The 22,318-nt window shown below is 40.8% G+C and overlaps 1 protein-coding gene across 1 annotated transcript; it reads left to right on the forward strand.

The window, feature by feature from the left end:
- Positions 1 to 2,854: 2,854 nt before the first annotated feature.
- IGFBP1 (insulin like growth factor binding protein 1) lies at positions 2,855 to 11,437 on the forward strand. Its single transcript, XM_073549832.1, has 4 exons — positions 2,855 to 3,415; positions 4,155 to 4,348; positions 7,813 to 7,941; positions 8,200 to 11,437. The coding sequence occupies exons 1-4, from the start codon at positions 3,055 to 3,057 to the stop codon at positions 8,329 to 8,331; spliced, it is 816 nt and encodes a 271-aa protein (XP_073405933.1). The 5' UTR covers positions 2,855 to 3,054; the 3' UTR covers positions 8,332 to 11,437.
- The last annotated feature ends 10,881 nt before the right edge of the window (positions 11,438 to 22,318 follow it).

Consider the following 22,318-nt stretch of genomic DNA (forward strand, 5'->3'; position numbering starts at 1 on the left):
AGTGATTGATCTATTGTTTTAGTTTGCTTGCTAATTATAAGATTAGGATTAATTAGGATTTTGGCAAAGCATGTGCAGATGGCAACTTCTTCAGACAGATTTCGCTTAGAACTTACTTGAAAAAGTGCTAAAAAAAGAAAAAAAGAAAAACAAATAACATATGTAACATGTGTAATGCAATGTCAAAAAGACTTCCTGTTCATATATTCTGCCTTTTGTCATTTATTTTGACCACTTCAGGCATCGAAAGCCTTGAAGCCACGAAAAGGAGTGACATGAGTGTACATACTATTACACAGCAAATTTATCTCTGATACATCTGTAACTATGGATACAGAACATAATAAAATAATCATATTCCTACTAGTTATAGCAATTAGTTATCTCAATATATTTATATTAGTAATATTTGATCAAATGTGTTCTTCAAATAGAGTGAAAGCTGCATGATAAATTTGTCAGTGAGATATCATGTATCCGACAGTAAAGTGGATCCTGGGACTGCACTAATGAAATATGGGAGTGAAATAGTTGACTTTGTAGGTGGTATATGAAATTTGCCAGAAGCAAATTCAGACAAGCAATTCCCCATGGTGATAAATTCTTGACTAACTCATTAAAAATGTTTGCAATGTAACATGTAAGAACTTAACTTTACGTAGCCAGTGATTATGTTCCACCTCGTTAAAAATCTGTCCTTAAAAACTAGTTTTTAAATACAGAAGTGAAACAGTTACCCTCATTTAATTGTCTTGTATTCAGACTAAGATTTCATTATAACTTTTTTATGTAATATCAGGAAAACAACAGAAACCGCTAGTATAAATGCATTCATACATTGGGCTGCCACCCGGCCCAGCCCGCCCCTGTTGGAACTATATAAATAAAGATTGTTATTATTACTATTTATTATTGATCTTGTTCAATCTTCATTTGTATATAACGCATGATATGTATGTATATCTATCTACACACTCACTGTTCATGATACATTTGGTAATACAGTATATATTGCTGACAGAGACGCTTATTGTGCCGTGTATGAATCGACTTCAATTAGTATTATAGTCAGGAGACCATAAAATCAATACTTTCAATTTTATGTTAAACAATATAAACCATTTGAATCATTATATTTGATACTCACAAATGATTTTTCCACTGAATTGGATCACAAACAGCTGACTAGGTATTGTAGATAACATGCATATTGCAAATTATGTTCTTGGACTCAGTTTTTGGATGTTTGTGCAAGAAATTCTGACATATTGTAGTAATAAAAGAACACTACTACTGCATAATGATTAGCATAATAGGAAATGTTGCTTGGAAAGTATAGTATGTACCGTGGAAGCAAAAGAGACTCTCAAAGGTGACTGGCATTGCAATAATCTCTCAAATTCCACTGCTCTACCTGGGTTGGTATTACTATAACATTCCGGATACTCTCAGTCCACAATTTACACACTGTACAAATGGGATTTGCCCCTTACTGATAATTTTATTAGATTTACTATCATAAAAAATATATAAAAACAAACACATAGAGGTGAAAAACTCACATGCAGAAAACAGAGGGCACGAGGTTGGATTGTATGGAACACAGTGCTTTTTACCAACAAATATGAAATACCAACCCTACAGGTTTTCTGCACTTCTATGTATGTTTTATTTCTGTCCTTTCCAAGGGAATTGTCACTTGCACTTCATCTAAGCCAGCAGGTTCTCTGCATCCTGAAGTATGTTTCACCTATGCTTCTTCTAAGGAGACTGACCCCTTGGAAGAAGCACAAGCGAAATGTAAGTTTGGATGCACAAAGTCTGTCTTGGTACTTTATATTTATTGGCATATTTTGCACTTGTTGGATTGTTGTTTAGTACTGTGTTGGTGCTAATCGTTATGTTTTATGCATTTAGCCAATGAGCAAGTAAGTATATTAAACCAATATAAGAGGTAATGGGCTAACATTTTGTTGCATGTGTTTTCTGTCTGACTTTTTCCTTCTTTTTATTAATTTTTTATTCATTTGTTTTTATACCATTGGTATGTCTGATAAAACTACTTTTTTTTCCTGATGTAGGGTATGGTACCTGTTTTTCAATGAAATACTTTGGATGCCTTTGAATATTTACTCTGAGCAGCCCATTTTCTTCTTTGTAACAGCTTATATAAGTGAAATACCAATGATGATGTCAGCATACAATATACAATATTAAATATTAATATTACCAAAACACAAATTACTTATACTATATAGCTCTGACAAGACAAGCATGAATCATTCCAATGAGGATTCATCTACTGTTTTCTTTCTTATAACAAATCTTACGTTTAGTCTACTGAATGTGGATGGCTGAATAAACTCATCTTTTTCTAATTTGAAAGGAGACCTGCACAGCTACATGATGACTATTACACATTAACACTTTGGTTACGCAGGAAGATTAGGAAAGAATTTGTTGTTAGCCAAAACAAGTTAGTGTAGCTAATGGACGTCACAAGTTTATTATCTATTCGGCCTCTTCAAACACATCCTCTCTGAAAAAAAAAGGTTTCGCGTGATATCAGTGCCCTTTCTTATCTCAAGCAAATCTGCCTTTTCATTGCCTGAAAAAGGTGACTTTGTCTATAAGGGGTTAAGGTTGATGGAATGTAATTTCCTTGTTATGCAGGAAGTTGTAAATCAAAGTTTGTTCCATTTTTTCTCAGCATTTGTTTTGACAAGTAAACTTGCTGTGTGCAGATTTAGGCAGTTAGGCGTCACTGTTAGGCAATAGAGTATAAAGGGAAGGTTACCGGGGGCGCTGTGACCACCAAAAGCAAAGACATTGCAGTAACAATCACACTGTGTTTTCCAAATAATTCCTCAGGGCTAATGATTAATCTGAGGTAACACATTAATGCCCCCGCAATGCATCCTATATATGAAGAGGAGAGCTGACACGCAGCTATTGAAGCAGCCACACAGAGACATAGTCTCCTAACCACTGAGCTGTCTCTCATCACACATAGACGCAGCATATTACACACTATTTCAGCCAACATCATTCAGTATGGCTATAGGAATCAGCTTGTACCCATGGCTGCTGCCAGCCTGCCTCCTCCTCCTAGCATCAGTTACTGCAGCTACAGAACCACTGCACTGTGCCCAGTGCACCGAGGAGAAGCTAGCCCTCTGCCCACAGGTCCCTGCTGAATGCCCTGAGCTGGCCAGAGAGCCAGGCTGTGGGTGCTGCTTGATGTGTGCACTGAAGCGAGGAGAAGCCTGTGGGGTGTACACTGCCAGGTGTGGAAAAGCACTAACCTGTCACGTAAAACCCGGAGAGACCAGACCCCTATTCGCATTAACAAGAGGGCAAGGAATCTGCATGGACGCAGAAGACCTGGACAAGCTGAGGACAAGTGATACCACAGGTGAGTCTGCTCCTCCAGATGCCTAGCGGTCAAGGGGTGTTTGTCTTATTAGCTTTCAGCAGAATATTTTACAATACTGAGCTTTTGCTTCAATAAGACATCTGTTTGCACTAAGATTTTTATTAGTTGTAGATCACTATGTCTCATAGAAGCCCACACTGTGCCATGGAGAATCCAGCATACAAAAAATAGTCACTGCTCTACTTTTATCATTTTAATATTTTTAATATTTGCCATATCATTCTTTTTATAATCTCATCAGTCAGTTCAAGTTCGTAGTTACTGCATCTGTATCAGACACATCTGTAGAGTGAATTCTATGCAATGTGCTCTAACATCCAGCATCAGCTTCCATGATACGTGTCCATCAAGAGAATTCTTCATGCCTGAAATAGTTCCATGTAACATCTCCACATAGGTCGTATCTAGAAGCTGGACCCTATCGCTCCTGTCACTTGAGTTCAGCGTAAATACCTTTCTTGACATTGATGCTTGTTTTTGTGACCTGTGCTCCACGTTCTTGCATCAGTAAGGTGAAGGATCAAAGTGTCCTGGAAAGTCAGTTTTTAATATATATTAGGGAGAAATATATTGAATGAAATGTATTCATTTATTCCTTTCTATGTACAATACTTCTGTGCGAAAAGCTGAAACAGAACTGGAAAAAGTCATAGCACAATCTGGGAACATTATCATTGGGAGGTTCATACATTTATACTATGCCTGCTTCCTCTTCCAGAAGTAAAGGACTACTCAGAACATGAGAACACTGCCCCTGAAAACTTTGATCTTTCACAAGACCAGCTTCCACCATTCTTGCGATTATTTCCTGATGGCTTTGACAAGTTTGATGCCTGGAATGCAATCACTGTGTATGAGCGCATAAAGGCTAAAAAGCTGCTTGACAGAAAGAAACTGAAGGAACAATATCAGGTGAGTGATAACACTAAGGGAAAGTGCAAAATATTGTTTAGGGGAAAAAGGGATAACACTATTAATGGTATACAGCAGGTGACTCTTCATCTGTGAAGTCACTACCAATCCCAGGATGTATGGACAGCCTGTGGCTTTAAGTGCATGTTGGGGCTTGTAGTTGCACTGCTGGTATTTTGGAGACCTATGTCGAATAAAATATTATAAAAACACCTTATGACACTCTAAAGTATAATCACATTTGTATCAATAAAATGGACATAGTATAACAGTTCAATAACATATTAAACATAAGTATCAATAGTATAGACATTCAGCAATATATTACATATATGTATTAATAGTATGGACATTCAGTAATATATTACATATATGTATTAATAGTATGGACATTTAGTAATATATTACATGTATGTTTCAATAGTATAAACATTCAATAACATACTAAATATCTGTATCATAGTATGGACATTAAATAACATGCTAAACATATGTAATTATAGTATGGACATTCAATAAAATACTAAACATCTACTATATAATCGTCTAATTCTGTCTGTCTGTTTGTAACGTAAATCCCGCGTCGCTGATTGGTCGCGGCCGGCCGGGTGCGATCAATCAGCGACGAGGGATTTCCGTTACAAACAGAGAGACAGCCAGACAGAATTAGACGATTACTGCCCCCCTGCTTCTCCCGGTCTCAGGCTCTTTCCTTCAGTTGTCACATAGTACTGCTCAGTAAAGTCATGAATATGCGCATATTTATGACTTTAATGAGTGGTACCACGCTATATTCATCTGTTCCCAGTCCATCGCTGCGCGTTGCTGTCCTCTACTCCACGTCCTCTGTCTGTGATGTTCAGGTCAGAGGGCGCAGTGACGTAGTTAGTGCGCTCTGCACCCTTTGCCTAAACGTCACTGACAGAGGGACCCGGCAGACAGAGCAATGCGCAGCCATGGAGCGGGGATTGGTAAATATCACCAGCGGTGACATCAGAACCTGTCACCACCTACTCAGGACACCAGGACTGGGCCCCCAGCAAAAAGAGGTGAGTATGCAATTTTTTCTTTTTTATTTGCAGCGGCATCAGCAATATATGGGGGTATAATCTATGGAGCAGCATATGGGGGCATAATATATGGAGCATCTTATGGGGGCATAATTATGGAGCAGCATATGGAGGCGTAATCTATGGAGCATCTTATGGGGGCATAATTATGGAGCAGCATATAGAGGCGTAATCTATGGAGCATTTCATGGGGGCATAATTATGGAGCAGCATATGGGGCCATAAACTATGGAGCATCTTATGGGGGCATATTCTGTGGAGCAACATATGGGGGCATAATCTATGGAGCTTCTTATTGGGCATATTCTATGGAGCAGCATATGGGGGCATAATCTATGGAGCATCTTATGGGGGCATAATCTATGGAGCAGCATATGGGGGCATAAACTATGGAGCAGCATATGGGGGTGTAATCTATAGAGCAGCATATGGGGGCATAATCTATGGAGCAGCATATGGGGGCATAAACTAAGGAACAGCATACGGGGCATAAACTATGGAGCAGCATATGGGGGCATAATTATGGAGCAGCATATGGGGGTGTAATCTATAAAGAAGCATATGGGGGCATAATCTATGGAGCAGCATATGGGGGCATAATCTATGGAGCAGCATATGGGGGCATAATCTATGGAGCAGCATATGGGGCATAATCTATGGAGCAGCATATGGGGGCATAATCTATGGAGCATCTTATGGGGCATAATCTATTGAGCATCTTATGGGGCATAATCTATGGAGCTTCTTATGGGGCATAATCTATAGAGCATCTTACGGGGCATAATCTGTGGAGCATCTTATGGGGAATAGTCTAAGGAGCATTTTATGGGGGCATAGCCTATGGAATATCTTATGGGGCCATAACCTTTATGGGGCAGTATATGGGGCATATTATTCTATGGAGCAACTTATTAGGGCATTATTAACCTTTGTGCAGCATTATATGTGGCGTATTTTGTATTGAGCATTTTATGGGGCCCATCATGAACTGTAAGGAGCATTATATGGGGTGTATTTTGTACGGAGCATCTTATGGGGCCATCATGAACTGTATGGAGCATTATATGGGGCTCCTTATTCAATATGGATATTCAAAAACATGTAACCTACTGATATCTCAATTAATTTTACTTTTATTGGTATTTATTTTTATTTTTGAAATTTACCAGTAGCTGCTGCATTTTCCTCCCTAGGCTTATATGCGAGTCAATAAGTTTCCCCAGTTTTTTGTTGCAAATTTAGGTGGGTCGGCTTATACACGGGTTGGATTACACACAAGTATATACAGTATATAGGGAGCCATGTAGAACGCAGTTGTAGGAATGAGGCCCTCACAGGAACAACTGTAATGTGGACGCATCCGTGATGCGGTACCACGCACTCCTGTGTATGAGGATGGTGTGTTGTCCGCTGCGGGAAGTCTCGCGATATCCCTCCTGCTCTCATGGTGAGTTAGGCACCGGCTGTGGTTACCTGGCAATGCATTGACTCCAACAACCGAGCAGTGCAGCTATGGAGGGAGACAGAGACAACTTCTACCTGGACCGTGTCCTGCATTCGGTGAGGGGGATGGCGACCAGTGTGTGGGTGCGGGGGGCAGAGACAGGTGAGGGGGCAGCAGAGGGGACTGTGGGGAGAGGCGGCTGTCACTGCAGCACCGGAGTATGGGACACATTATGTGTCACAGCTGCCGTTATGCGGCTATCTGTACCTGGCCGTTGTGGCCACTCCATGCCGCCCTCTGTGCCCTGCCATGTGTCCTATCCTATATGATGTGTTCTGCCCTGTGTGTATGGAAGCAGTGGAGAATTATCTAAAACTAGATGGTGGCCCGATTCTAACACATCTGGTATTCTAGAATATGTATGTAGCGACAGGTGCAGTCCGGCCGCGGATCCCGACTCACTGATTGTCGCGCTCAGCCAGGCGTGGCAATCAGCAACAAGTGCAGTCCGGTCACGAATTGACGCGGAATTCGAACGACGCACGCCACCCCGACTGCATCACCGCTGTCCTCCGTGCGGCAGGAGATGACCCGTGGCAACCATCAGGAGATCAGTGGCTAGCGCCACAGATCTCCCAACGGTAGGGGTGGCGTGCGTCGTTCGAACTCCGCACCAATTCGTGACCAGATTGCACCTGTTGCTGATTGGTCGCGGCCGGCCGGGCGTGACAATCAGTGACTCGGGATTCGCGGCCGGCCGCGACCAATCAACGACAGGTGCAGTCCGCCCGCGAAACTACAAACATATTCTAGAATACCCGATGCGTTAGAATCAGGCCACCATCTAGTATGTAATAATAATATGGACATTTCAATGACATACTAAACATATGTAATAATAGTATGGACATTTCTTATTTTTAAGAAATTTTCATGTTTTATCTCTTTAGGGACCATGTCAGAAAGAACTTTACAGAGCAATGGACCGATTGACAAGGTTTCAGCAGCGGACTGGAGAAGATCTATACAGATTCCACATTCCCAACTGTAACAGAAATGGCTTCTATCACAGTAAACAGGTACCATTAACTTAAATATCAGTATATGAAATCTGAAAAATATAACCAGAATGAAAGCTACTAGCTTGACTTAGACTCCTACCTAAATACCCAGGCTAATGCAGAGTGGCTTGTTGGCACCCCACTATGCAAGTGGGGCCTCACCAATTACCCATCCCACAACAATTCCCCATCTCAATGTCACTGATCACTTGAAAAAGTTGACATTGTAAAATAGGTGTTCTCAAAATATTCATGTGACACTTTCTTTTCTCTTAGTGTGAAACCGCACTTGATGGCGAACGAGGAAAGTGCTGGTGCGTCTTTCCATTAACTGGAAAGAAAATCCCAGGTTCTCCTGAAAACAGAGGTATTTTGAACTGCCAAGAGTACTTGAATGCACAAGAGTAGATTCCAAAATTCCATACTGATACAGCTTCTCAACTATTTATTCAGAAAAAATATTTTCATTTTTTCTCACTTATGTATTTTTCATGACTATTTATAAGTACTATTTTAGTTATATATTTACTCTATTTTTAGAAGAAAATGTAAATCAAAACACTTATTTAACTCATAAATTATATTTTACTACTGTATATATTGTGGTTTTGCTATGAAATCAGTATCATATATGATGACTTAAATACAATATTAAGCAAACATTGTTTTCTTTTATGCACACACTTAATTTTGTATTTTTGTCACTATCCTCTTGTGTAATATTGGAGGCAATTATATAATTGTTTTAATATGGTATTTATTTTATTGAACTACTATTTAAGTTTCATATAATATCCAAAGACTAAGTATGTTGTTTGCTTCAAAATTGTAAATTGCCTTGAAGATATAAACTCGATGTGAGTAGTGTTAATATCTTAACATATTGTAAATGCTATCGCAAATGTGATGACATTTTTTTTGTGCAATGGAGTCAACAATAGACATAGTACATTTTTATTCTTAAAGGGAATCTGTCAGCAGGTTTTTGCTATAAAATCTGAGGATAGCATGATGTAGGGGTTAAAACACTGATTTAATGATGTGTCATGTGTCCAGCTGTGTGCTGTTGCTTACTTATTCAGAAGGTTTTACCACCACGTGATTACCATTGTCTGGTCTACAGCAGCTACAGCAGCGCATGCATGCTAGTCCAACTCCGCCACTTCTGTGATAAGCAGCTTACTGTCTATAGACTATGTGCATAGAGAGCCTTTTGTAGGCAAGTTTAGGTTTCTCAGCTCTCTGGCATTGCTAAAACAAAGAACTCTGTGTTAAAAGGGCTGCACCTAGTAAATTAATTGATACATCATTGGTTTGAGGGTCTCTTTATCTACATCATGCTGTTCTCAGATGAGGTAGCAAAAACCTGCTGACCAATTTCCTTTAACACTATAGCTAAAGAATAGAAGAAATATATATTGATTTGAAATTTAGTTCATTCTATAATCAGGTGTCATTAATAGATGAGCAAAAAACATCCACAATGCCACTGATCAGAGTCCAGTCCGATTCTCCATGGCAGCCAGGCCAACATGTGTCTTAACTTCTGAACCTGACATCCTCAGCCCAGTATTTGGGAGTGTGTTGCACTTTCTAGCCCCTGTGACATTATGACATGTGATATCAAGACATTGTGGAGCCCTAGTAAGTGCGAGAGCTCTCCAAAATGTTGAGCACATAAGTGAAGACCATGGTCATTGAATCCAGGACAAGGATCAACCCTTTCTTATCATTCTCCATCAGCTCATAAGCCGTGGTTAATGACAGCTGGCCATGCATATTCAAATTTATAGACTTAAAATAGACATGTTTATTTCAATCAGAAAATATGACAAGTGTTGACACAATCAATGCTGAAATGTTTGTTTATGTAAGCTACTTTTACTGCTGTTTCAATAATAACTAATGTAGCTACATGATTGTATCAATGTATCTGTTTTCTGTTAGATAACTACTCTTTGAACTCCCTTAGCTGAAGATATACACTCTCAGACACAAAGCATTGAAATGTATTTACATTCTAGATTGTGTAATGGGCTAGGAAATGTAGAGATAACTAAAATATATGTAAAATTGAGTTTTACCAAACTGTTAAAATGGATTGTTCTTTCTTAGGCCGAGTGCACACGATCCAAAACTGGCAGCGCTTTGGATGCAGCAAATGTCCGCTGCATCCAAAGCTCTGCCATCTATTGAATGCAGGGGAATCCGCATGTGTTCACTGAACCATGCAGATTCACCGCATCCAATACTTTCTACTGGTGAAATTTCTCTTGTGTACACTAGCATCTCCGCAAGAGAAGTAGACATGCTGCATCGAAAAGAAATTGTGTATATCATTCTTATTATCTGTGTTATTCTACCATACCTCTTCACAGCACCATGTTTACAGAGCCGCATATTCTGCCATACATACTATTAGATAAATACTGTTAATATCAGGCCTTTTTTTTACTTCTATGTACCTTGCACCAATATAAAAACTTTTGAGATGGATTTTCCAATAGTTCATTAACTTAAAGGTACTTCATGAAATGGGGACAAGATGAAGGTTTATTTAGGATTTCTCAGTAAAACATTTTTAGCTTATACATTTTATGATAGAGCATTTAATTTAAAGAGAAGCTGTCACTTATCCAATGATGTCTGTTGTAGTCAATACTTCAATTTCCCATGAATTAAAAATTCTGCAGCACAGTCTATGATATCTCTGCATTTTTCTATGCCTCAGTAATTACTCCTGAATTTTTATGAATAAACTAACAACTTGGTGTTTCCAATTGGGGATGTATTCCTATCAGTACTGTCAATCAGTAATGCAAGCACGGTCAATTGCATACTATGTAGAAAAACACCTATTCAACAAGAGGAATGGTAAAACTCTGTTGACAACTTACCGTATATTTAAATATTCAGGAGGAATAACAGAGGAACGGCACAATGCCGAGTTATGAGAAGTGCTCCAGTACTGTTATTTCATGGGGAACGCAATTATTTTCGGGAAACAGACATGTCGTGATTGGTAACAAGCCCTCTTTAAGAAATATTCTTCATTCTCTAGCTACACAGCATATTTTATGCTAAATGGCTTATTGTGTGTTTCCTAGAGAAGTATTTTTCTTGCCATAAACATTCAGGAGCACCAGGGCCATACACATGATAACAGCATTGTCGAAATTCTCCATAATCTTTAAATAAATAAGAAAATATGTTTTAAACAAATTAAAAAAGGTGACCAAAGTTGTAAACTTATTAGTTATCTGGCTTTAACGTCAGATTATAAAGTTGCTGCTACTTTTACTACTTTTATATATTTATCCATTATTTTTATATTTATCCATTATGTATTTGACACTTTGCTGCTAATAATCTTTTTTTGTCTTCTTGTGCTGAATTATTTTTACCTGTATTGATTATTGTGTATTATTTTGTTAAATGCTGAAAAATCAGTTATTATTTAAAAAAAATGTAAATTGCTAAAACTGAATAAATATACATTTTTAAAGAAATATAATTTTCTTGCTTTGTTTAAAAATAATTTGTCAATAGATTTTTGCTACATAATCAGGGAGCAACCTAATGAAGGGGCAGTACATAAATAAATCATGAGAACCACCTTCAGTACATGCAGGGCTGGTTCTAGGCAAAGTGGGGTTCTAGGCAAAAGACAAAAATGGGCTCCAAATGCTAATATATTGCACCATCACACAGAAACATTTTGATTGTATTTACATGCGCTCATTTCAGGCCACTAAATGAGTGTGATTGACAGTAATGAACTTGATCCATGCTTGTTTCCTGGCCTCCTTAACCCCTTTACCCCCAAGGGTGGTTTGCATGTTAGTGACCAGGACAATTCTTACAATTCTGACCACTGTCCCTTTATGAGCTAATAACTCTGGAATGCTTCCATTGATCCTGGAGATTCTGACACTGTTTTCTCATGACATATTGTACTTTATGACAGTCATAAAAATTGTTTGATATGACTTGTGTTTATTTGTGAAAAAAATTGAAATTTTGCAAAAATTTTGAAAATTTTGCAATTTTCCAACCTTTTTTGGAAACCAAAATTTTTTTGGGTTAGGAAGTTATAAGGGTTAAAAGTTAAACAGTGATTTCTCATTTTTACAATACCATTTTTTTAAGGGACCACATCACATTTGAAGTCACTTTGAGGGGTCATTTTTTTTTTAAATAAAGGACTTTATTCTGGCTGTCTTTATTTAACATATCACTATAGGATTAGTAATTGAGAGGTGTCTTATAGACGCCTCTCTGCTACTAAGCCGTGGGCTTGATGTCACCTAACAATAAAAGGTGACATCAACCCCACAAATATTACCCCACTTGCCACCGCTAAAGGGCAAGTGAGAAGAGCCAGGCAAAGCACCAGAATTGGCCCATCTAATAGATGTACTGTACCTTTTCTGGGCAGCAGCCGGCTGCTATTTTTAGGCGAGGGAGTCAATATCCATGGCCCCTTACCAGCCTGAAAATACCAGCCCCCAGCTGTGAACTTTAACAAGGCTGGTTGTCAAAAATGGGAGGGACCCCACACCGTTTGTTTAAATTATTTATTTAAATAATTTAAAAAAGCAGCTTGGGGACCTCTCTATTCTTGATAACCAGCCTTGCTGAAGCTGACAGCTGAGGGTTGCAACCCCCAGCTGTGAGTTTTGTCTGGCTGGCTATCAAAAATAGGGGGGAACCCAGGCCATTTTTTAAAATTAATGTATTTATTTACAGTGCGGGAGCACAAGATTTACACTTCCATCCGCCGCTCCTTCTGTCACAGTTATTAGCAGCAGCAGGGGTAGCCTGATGGGAGTAATAGTCCCATCATCTGCCGCCTGCTGTCTTTTTTATTACTTAAATGTAACTCATCATTCTCCCCTGCTTGCTCCAATCACCATCAGAGCAAGGGAGAATGATAAGAACCGTGTTTGGCAAACGGTGTCGGGAAACAGTGCTTACTGTAGTGCTTCTTCCCTGGTGCCCGTCCATGGGGTACTGATATGGCACATGTGTGCAGCAAGTATTACACACACGGACACTAACATCTCTGGTACCGGAAATAAAAGGACATGTGAAAGAGGCCTTACAGCGGGTTTTTATGTTTAGCTGCTGATGCACGCTAAAAGATGCTTTTTATTCCAAAAAATAGTTTTTGCACCACCACATTTTGAGAGCTATAAATTTTCCATTTCTTGACCCACAGAATCATGTGAGGTCTTGTTTTTTGTGGGACGAGTTGTTGTTTTTATTGTTGTAATTTTCAGGCACATGACATTTTTTGATCCCTTTCTATTCTGCTTTTTGGGAGACAGAATGAGCAAAAACCAGCCATTCATGAATTTCTTTTTGGGGGGTTTACACCATTCCGTGTGTGGTAAAATTGATAAGGCAGTTTGATTCTTTGGGTCAGTACTATTACAACGAAACCTCATTTTTTTAATGTTTTGGCACTTTTATATAATAAAAACTATTTCATAGAAAAAATAATCATTTTTGCATCGCTTTATTTGAGAGCTATAACTTTTTATTTTTCCGCCGATGGAGCTGTATCATGGCTCATTTTTTGCGGGACAAGATTACGTTTTCAGCGTTACTATATTTATTTATATCCATCTTTTTGATCGCTTGTTATTCCACTTTTTGTTCAGCGGCATGATGATAAAGCATTGTTTTTTGAATTTTTTTTAATGGTGTTCACTAAAGGGGTTGGCTAGTGGAACAGTTTTATAGGTTGGGTCATTGCAGACACGGTGATGCTAAATATGTGTACTTTTTATTGTTTAGATTTTTTTTCATTCAAATATTTATTTAGTGATAGAATATATATTGATTTTTTAATTATTATTTTTTTTAAATATTTTTACAATTATTAATTTTTTTTTATTTTTTCCTAACTTTTTTACTTTGTCCCACTATGGGACAATCATTTTTTTGCAGGCTGATTGCTTCTATAGAAGCTGTCAGCACTGTACTGACAGGGAGACTTGCTGATCATGCACTGCGCATGATCAACAAGTTTCCTAGCTCTGGTGACTCAGATGTCATCATGTCGACATCCACTCATCATGGCAACAACTGGGACCCCGCGTCACACCACGGGGTCACCGATCCAATGGCAGAGGGGCTGTCACCCTTGTGCCAGATTCTGGAATGCAGCAATCTTGTTTGATTGCAGTATTTCAGGGGTTAAAGTGCTGGGAGTGGTCTGTGACCACTCCTGGCACCTAGTGCCGGGTGTCAGCTGTCAGAATCAGCTGACACCTGGCTGCAATCAGCCGTGCACCAACCACGAGCACGGCTGATCACGATGACGTAATATTCCATCCATGGTCAAACTGTCCCAGGTCACATGGATGGAATATTATGTCCGATGTCAGAAAGGAGTTAAAGTGAACTTTTCAGCAGTTTTCACCACTATAAGATACTGCCACTGCCTTTCAGGGCTTATCTACAGCATTCTAGATTGCTGTAGATAAGCCCCTCCCCCTACCTGAAAAGTTAAGAAAATTAACTTTTATTACACTCACCCTGGCAGTCCATTCCTATGGGTGTCGCTGGGCTTGGCCTTCTGCTTGCTTCACAGATTCCCCGGCACAGCACTCCTGCAGAGGCTTACTTATCTGCCCTAGTTTAACACAATCCAACATATTTGGAAACATCAATACACACTAATTTTGTGAAAGATGCCAAATTACACAAAAAGAGCAGGACAACTCCCATCATACATGATCCTACAGAGAAAAAATGGAGTGTAATGCCCAAGAAAACTTCCTGAATACTTTTATCATGAAAAATTCATAAATCTTTTTTGAATCAATACAAAAAAGCGTGATAAGACACATTTAAAAATTCAGTAATATTGTTCATGAAATAGTGATGACACAACAGTCCAGGATAGCAGTAACATACTGTGCTATATAGGCAAAAAATAACTAAACTCCCATATACATACAGAGCATATCCACTGTAACACATTTGCTTTCATATCATAATACTTAATACCAGCCAAGAAATACCCAGAGAGCAATTAAAATGGTCACTGGTATAGTGGAGCGAAATGGGTAAGTCAAATTCAAAAATAGCCGACTTTAGCTAAAGTTGAGTTTCACCGATCGAAACCCAACCATAGCGTGAGGTCGGCCATGAGGTCGCTGATCAGAGCGCCAAAGTCGTGTTTCAAATGACATGCGCGGCGGCCACCACAATCTTAGAGAAGGGCATTGAAGTGATTGGCTGGCTTTGTGTGGCGTCACAGAGGGTATAAACGGCCATGACCGCCGACCGCCATCTTACTTCTGCCGATCTTACAATAGGGAGAGGTGCTGCTGCTGATTCTGAATAGGGAGAGCGTTAGGAAGGGAAGAAGAAAAAAAAATTGCTTCTTCTGCTAGCGCCTTTCACTGTACAGTTAATGTGCAGTGAAAGGGGAGGATATTTGTTCTGTGCTGCAGCTCTGGTGGTGATTAGGCTGCTTTTTAAGGCTACCTGCTAGCTGCATTGCTGTGCGCACACTGCTGCTCAAACTGCTTTTTTCAAAGCACACCAACTTTTATTATTTTGTTCTGGTGAGTTACTGAGCGTTCATTTTTTCACACACCTGATTCCTGCGGAGCCAACATACAGAAAGTATGCCAGAGCTGTGTAAAATGAAAAGGTGTCTAAATAAATATCCGGCTCCATATCAAAACATGGGTGGTGCAGCGGTGGTCCCTTTAGGGAGTAATACTTACGATCATTGGTGGCACAGTGGGGGATGTAGGCACAGCCATGCCTGAGCAGTGAATGAGCACGGAGAGAGCGGCGGCGCTTCTTAACGGTGCACTAGCTGGTCACATGGTCGGATGTTAGGTAAGACGCCGGCGCGTGGGCAGTAAGGCACGGCTGTGTTGGCCAGCGGAGAAAACCACCAAAAAGATGGCGCGGTCTGTACTTATAGTTAAAAGAGAGCCGCCAGGGCTTGTAAATAGAGACTGATAGTCCCCTTGTATGTCCGATGGTACATGGGGGCATTGTAGAGAGTAATAGTAGGGCTGAGCCCTCTATAGAGAAGAACAGTGGGGCAAAAACATTTCATGATACAGGCAATAATCAAACATAAAAATCCCCTTAAAACACAATTTTATTAATGATCATGAAAACACACCTTCCCAGTGACGTTGAAAAAATGTCAAAAAATAAACCTAGTATAAGGTGCTGCATAGCCCTACATTAAGGCCTAACTGATACCTTCCTATCCGTGGAGGTTGGCACCCTAATAGTACGATATTGGCGCCCCCACTCAACGAGGACTATCCCTCACTTCCCTAGTGATCCCTAGTATCACAGAGGGGAAAACAATTTCCAAGATAGAACAGTAATGAAAAGATCAGAATGCCCTAGGACTTATGCAGACCAAACAGATAATACAGCAATAAAAACATTTACCACATCATGATATCATGTGACCCACAAAGATAGCAGCTATTCTCACTTGGAGAGATAAACATCCTCAAATACAATCAGCAATTAATAAAAAGGTCACTTATCATGTCTCATGGGGGACCCTCAACGCGTTTCCCCGCCGTAGCGGTTCATCAGGAGGAATAGTCCTATCAAAGATATTGTTGCTGCTTCATGCCTGATACCTTCAATAATAGTGGCACCAGAAGTCTAGGAAACCGGATTTAAATAACCGGTGTGATTATTTTGCATACCACCCACTATCCAGCAGTCCAATCGGTGTGAAGATGCAAATAACTAAGAGCCAGGTGTGCAGCAAAAAATGTCATATACCTGAGAGCCCGCCGCTGCATTCGAAATCAAAGCGGAAGGAGGGGTCATTAGCGTGCGTTCCACCGTGGGGCGTATCCAATATGGCGCCCATACTTCCGGTCGCGCAACCCCCTCAGCGGGTTGTAGCCTCCGGAACCATCCTGTGCGGGCAGAGCGGAGGGGAATCAAAGATGGCGCCGGCACTTCCGGTCACATGTTTCCCCTTTGCTCCCGGACACGCCCATAGTAACCAGCAATGGGCGCATCACCAATGTGGGCCGGACCTTTCGATCACATGTTTTCTCCCTACTCAATGATGTAAACAGACAGAGCGCATCACATGAAATCGCCAGGAAATAAAAAGTCAGCCCGCAATACAATGTCCCACAGATTTATCACAGTAAGGATGACCCCAATAAATCTAGTAATACCAATGTCCTCATATTCGGCATAATGCTGCACATCAGAGATTCAAGGAATGTAGAAAAATAAAAATATGCATATTGCTATGCGATAAATCAAATCAACCATACAATGTGGTCCATGCCATACAGGCATCATCCAATATGCCAGACATATAGAACCCCTTATCATAACCCCCTATAACAGAAAATAGGGCAAGTTCAACCAACCAGAGAATCAAAAGATCATAAAAAACAGGCATATGAGATGCATTCATTCATCCCATTAGGGAAGACCGATTGCAGTCTGAACATCCATTCACACTCCCGTCTCAGAATTAAATTGTCCAGATTACCTCCCCTAGCCCTTGGTTTGATTAATTCTATCATATTAAAAGTGATGTCACCCATTCGACCCTGATGTATACCATTGATGTGTCTGGCGACAGGGGTATCACGTTTATTTCTGATATCCCCCAGGTGTTCACCCACCCTCACCCTTAATTCTCTAGTGGTTTTTCCCACATAGTCCAATGGGCAGGTACACGTGGCCTTATAGACCAGACCTGATGATTTACAGTTTCCAAAATCCCTCAGATAAAAGGTCTTACCATTGTGTGAACTCATAAAGGTTTTACATTGAAGCATATATTTGCATTTAGTACAGTCCCCACACTTGAAGAAGCCCAAAGGTTTTCTATCTAACCATGTACCCGTTCCCTTGGGTCTTTGGTAGAGGCTGTGCACAAGCCGATCCCCTATAGATCTCCCTTTTCTATATGTAATAGAGGGTTTAGATGGTACCAGCCCCTTCAAGTTCGGGTCAGCTAAGAGTATCCCCCAGTGCTTTTTAAGAACATGGTACACCCTGTCTGACTGACCATCATACGTGCCAATAAGTCTGACAACAGTGTCCCTGACAGTATCTTCTTTTTTTGACTGGAGGAGAGAGGGCCTATCCGCTATGAATGCTTCATGCCATGGCCCATTCAAGAAACGTGGGGGATAACCCCTGTTTCTAAATCTATTATATAGGTCATTGGCTTGTTTTCTATAGACACTCAACTCCGTGCAGTTCCTTCGAACCCTAAGGAACTGCCCTTTGGGTATCCCCCTCCTCAAAGGTTCCGGGTGATGGCTTGTCCATCTCAACAGACTATTTGTTGCAGTAGGCTTCCGATAGATACACGTACTAATCCTTCCATCATCATTCTTTGAAATCGTCAAATCCAGGAAGTTAATACTAGTGGTGTGACACTCTGAGGTAAATCTAAGTCCCACTATATTCCCATTGATACATTCAATGAAACGAAGAAAATCTGACTCAGGGCCAGACCAGAATATCAGAATGTCATCGATATATCTGGCCCATAGGTTGATAAACGGAGTCCACCACTCCTCTTCCCCCCCAAAAATGTGGGTTTCCTCCCACCAGCCCAGGAAGATATTAGCATACGTGGGGGCACAGGGGCTCCCCATCGCAGTCCCCCTGAGCTGGTGGAAGTACTTACAATCGAAGAGGAAGTAATTCCTGGTGAGGACAAATCCCAACAATTTTTTAATGAAACAATTATGTGTTTGACACTCAACTGCTCTCATTTGTAGAAAATGGGTAACCGCCTTCAAGCCCCACTCATGTGGAATACAACTATACAGTGCCTCCACATCGATAGACGCCAGCAAGGTGTTTTCCTCCAGAACAACACCCTCCAGCAGGTTCAACAAATGTGATGTGTCACGTATATAGGACGGTAATGTGGTCACAAATGGTCTTAGGACTTTATCCAGATATACATCACTATTCTGAGTGAGCGAGTCTATTCCAGAAACTATAGGGCGACCTTTAAGTGGTTCAAACCCCTTATGAACCTTTGGTAATGCAAATTATATGGCATATTGCTATGCGATAAATCAAATCAACCATACAATGTGGTCCATGCCATACAGGCATCATCCAATATGCCAGACATATAGAACCCCTTATCATAACCCCCTATAACAGAAAATAGGGCAAGTTCAACCAACCAGCATGACCGTGAACAGTGTCTCCAATTGGGTTTAGCTGAAGAAGACATAGAGGGCCTGGAAGCTCTGACTAGTCTCCTAAGGGAGAACGAGCAACCACGGGGTTTGGGCCCCTTCACTACCCTGAAAAATAGGAGCACCAGGATGCCACCTAATAATGAGGTTTTGAGCATTGATATTTTTACCAAGATGGTGGAGGAGGATCTTCGTAAAATTTCAAGTATAAATCAGAGTCATCCATCTAATCTTTCTCGTTCTGAAGAGTTGGCTCTTGAGGGACTTGAAAAAAATGCCAGAATAATTATTAAAGCCTCGGATAAGGGGGGTAACCTGGTGCTTCTGGATCATAATAAATATAGGGCAATGTGCTATGCGCTCCTGAATCATGAGGACACATATGAGGTCCTACGGGATAATCCAACATCTGGATACAAAAATGAGTTATTATCCATTCTGAGTGAAGCTAAAGAGAATAGGGTGATTTCGGATAATGAATTTCGTTTTTTATTTCCGAATTCTCCCACAATAGCAACTTTTTATGCATTACCAAAGGTTCATAAGGGGTTTGAACCACTTAAAGGTCGCCCTATAGTTTCTGGAATAGACTCGCTCACTCAGAATAGTGGTGTATATCTGGATAAAGTCCTAAGACCATTTGTGACCACATTACCGTCCTATATACGTGACACATCACATTTGTTGAACCTGCTGGAGGGTGTTGTTCTGGAGGAAAACACCTTGCTGGCGTCTATCGATGTGGAGGCACTGTATAGTTGTATTCCACATGAGTGGGGCTTGAAGGCGGTTACCCATTTTCTACAAATGAGAGCAGTTGAGTGTCAAACACATAATTGTTTCATTAAAAAATTGTTGGGATTTGTCCTCACCAGGAATTACTTCCTCTTCGATTGTAAGTACTTCCACCAGCTCAGGGGGACTGCGATGGGGAGCCCCTGTGCCCCCACGTATGCTAATATCTTCCTGGGCTGGTGGGAGGAAACCCACATTTTTGGGGGGGAAGAGGAGTGGTGGACTCCGTTTATCAACCTATGGGCCAGATATATCGATGACATTCTGATATTCTGGTCTGGCCCTGAGTCAGATTTTCTTCGTTTCATTGAATGTATCAATGGGAATATAGTGGGACTTAGATTTACCTCAGAGTGTCACACCACTAGTATTAACTTCCTGGATTTGACGATTTCAAAGAATGATGATGGAAGGATTAGTACGTGTACCTATCGGAAGCCTACTGCAACAAATAGTCTGTTGAGATGGACAAGCCATCACCCGGAACCTTTGAGGAGGGGGATACCCAAAGGGCAGTTCCTTAGGGTTCGAAGGAACTGCACGGAGTTGAGTGTCTATAGAAAACAAGCCAATGACCTATATAATAGATTTAGAAACAGGGGTTATCCCCCACGTTTCTTGAATGGGCCATGGCATGAAGCATTCATAGCGGATAGGCCCTCTCTCCTCCAGTCAAAAAAAGAAGATACTGTCAGGGACACTGTTGTCAGACTTATTGGCACGTATGATGGTCAGTCAGACAGGGTGTACCATGTTCTTAAAAAGCACTGGGGGATACTCTTAGCTGACCCGAACTTGAAGGGGCTGGTACCATCTAAACCCTCTATTACATATAGAAAAGGGAGATCTATAGGGGATCGGCTTGTGCACAGCCTCTACCAAAGACCCAAGGGAACGGGTACATGGTTAGATAGAAAACCTTTGGGCTTCTTCAAGTGTGGGGACTGTACTAAATGCAAATATATGCTTCAATGTAAAACCTTTATGAGTTCACACAATGGTAAGACCTTTTATCTGAGGGATTTTGGAAACTGTAAATCATCAGGTCTGGTCTATAAGGCCACGTGTACCTGCCCATTGGACTATGTGGGAAAAACCACTAGAGAATTAAGGGTGAGGGTGGGTGAACACCTGGGGGATATCAGAAATAAACGTGATACCCCTGTCGCCAGACACATCAATGGTATACATCAGGGTCGAATGGGTGACATCACTTTTAATATGATAGAATTAATCAAACCAAGGGCTAGGGGAGGTAATCTGGACAATTTAATTCTGAGACGGGAGTGTGAATGGATGTTCAGACTGCAATCGGTCTTCCCTAATGGGATGAATGAATGCATCTCATATGCCTGTTTTTTATGATCTTTTGATTCTCTGGTTGGTTGAACTTGCCCTATTTTCTGTTATGGGGGTTATGATAAGGGGTTCTATATGTCTGGCATATTGGATGATGCCTGTATGGCATGGACCACATTGTATGGTTGATTTGATTTATCGCATAGCAATATGCATATTTTTATTTTTCTACATTCCTTGAATCTCTGATGTGCAGCATTATGCCGAATATGAGGACATTGGTATTACTAGATTTATTGGGGTCATCCTTACTGTGATAAATCTGTGGGACATTGTATTGCGGGCTGACTTTTTATTTCCTGGCGATTTCATGTGATGCACTCTGTCTGTTTACATCATTGAGTAGGGAGAAAACATGTGATCGAAAGGTCCGGCCCACATTGGTGATGCGCCCATTGCTGGTTACTATGGGCGTGTCCGGGAGCAAAGGGGAAACATGTGACCGGAAGTGCCGGCGCCATCTTTGATTCCCCTCCGCTCTGCCCGCACAGGATGGTTCCGGAGGCTACAACCCGCTGAGGGGGTTGCGCGACCGGAAGTATGGGCGCCATATTGGATACGCCCCACGGTGGAACGCACGCTAATGACCCCTCCTTCCGCTTTGATTTCGAATGCAGCGGCGGGCTCTCAGGTATATGACATTTTTTGCTGCACACCTGGCTCTTAGTTATTTGCATCTTCACACCGATTGGACTGCCGGATAGTGGGTGGTATGCAAAATAATCACACCGGTTATTTAAATCCGGTTTCCTAGACTTCTGGTGCCAGTATTATTGAAGGTATCAGGCATGAAGCAGCAACAATATCTTTGATAGGACTATTCCTCCTGATGAACCGCTACGGCGGGGAAACGCGTTGAGGGTCCCCCATGAGACATGATAAGTGACCTTTTTATTAATTGCTGATTGTATTTGAGGATGTTTATCTCTCCAAGTGAGAATAGCTGCTATCTTTGTGGGTCACATGATATCATGATGTGGTAAATGTTTTTATTGCTGTATTATCTGTTTGGTCTGCATAAGTCCTAGGGC

The sequence above is a fragment of the Dendrobates tinctorius genome, unplaced genomic scaffold (genome assembly GCF_039654945.1).
Source record: "Dendrobates tinctorius isolate UK_male_01 unplaced genomic scaffold, ASM3965494v1 ptg000162l, whole genome shotgun sequence".
NCBI lineage: Eukaryota > Metazoa > Chordata > Amphibia > Anura > Dendrobatidae > Dendrobates > Dendrobates tinctorius.

Coding starts and splice junctions, on each gene's coding strand:
- IGFBP1 (XM_073549832.1), top strand. CDS start 3,055: ATGGCTATAGGAATCAGCTTGTACCCATGGCTGCTGCCAGCCTGCCTC. Junction 3,416..4,154: donor GAGGACAAGTGATACCACAG/GTGAGTCTGCTC, acceptor TTCCTCTTCCAG/AAGTAAAGGACTACTCAGAA. Junction 7,942..8,199: donor GCTTCTATCACAGTAAACAG/GTACCATTAACT, acceptor CTTTTCTCTTAG/TGTGAAACCGCACTTGATGG.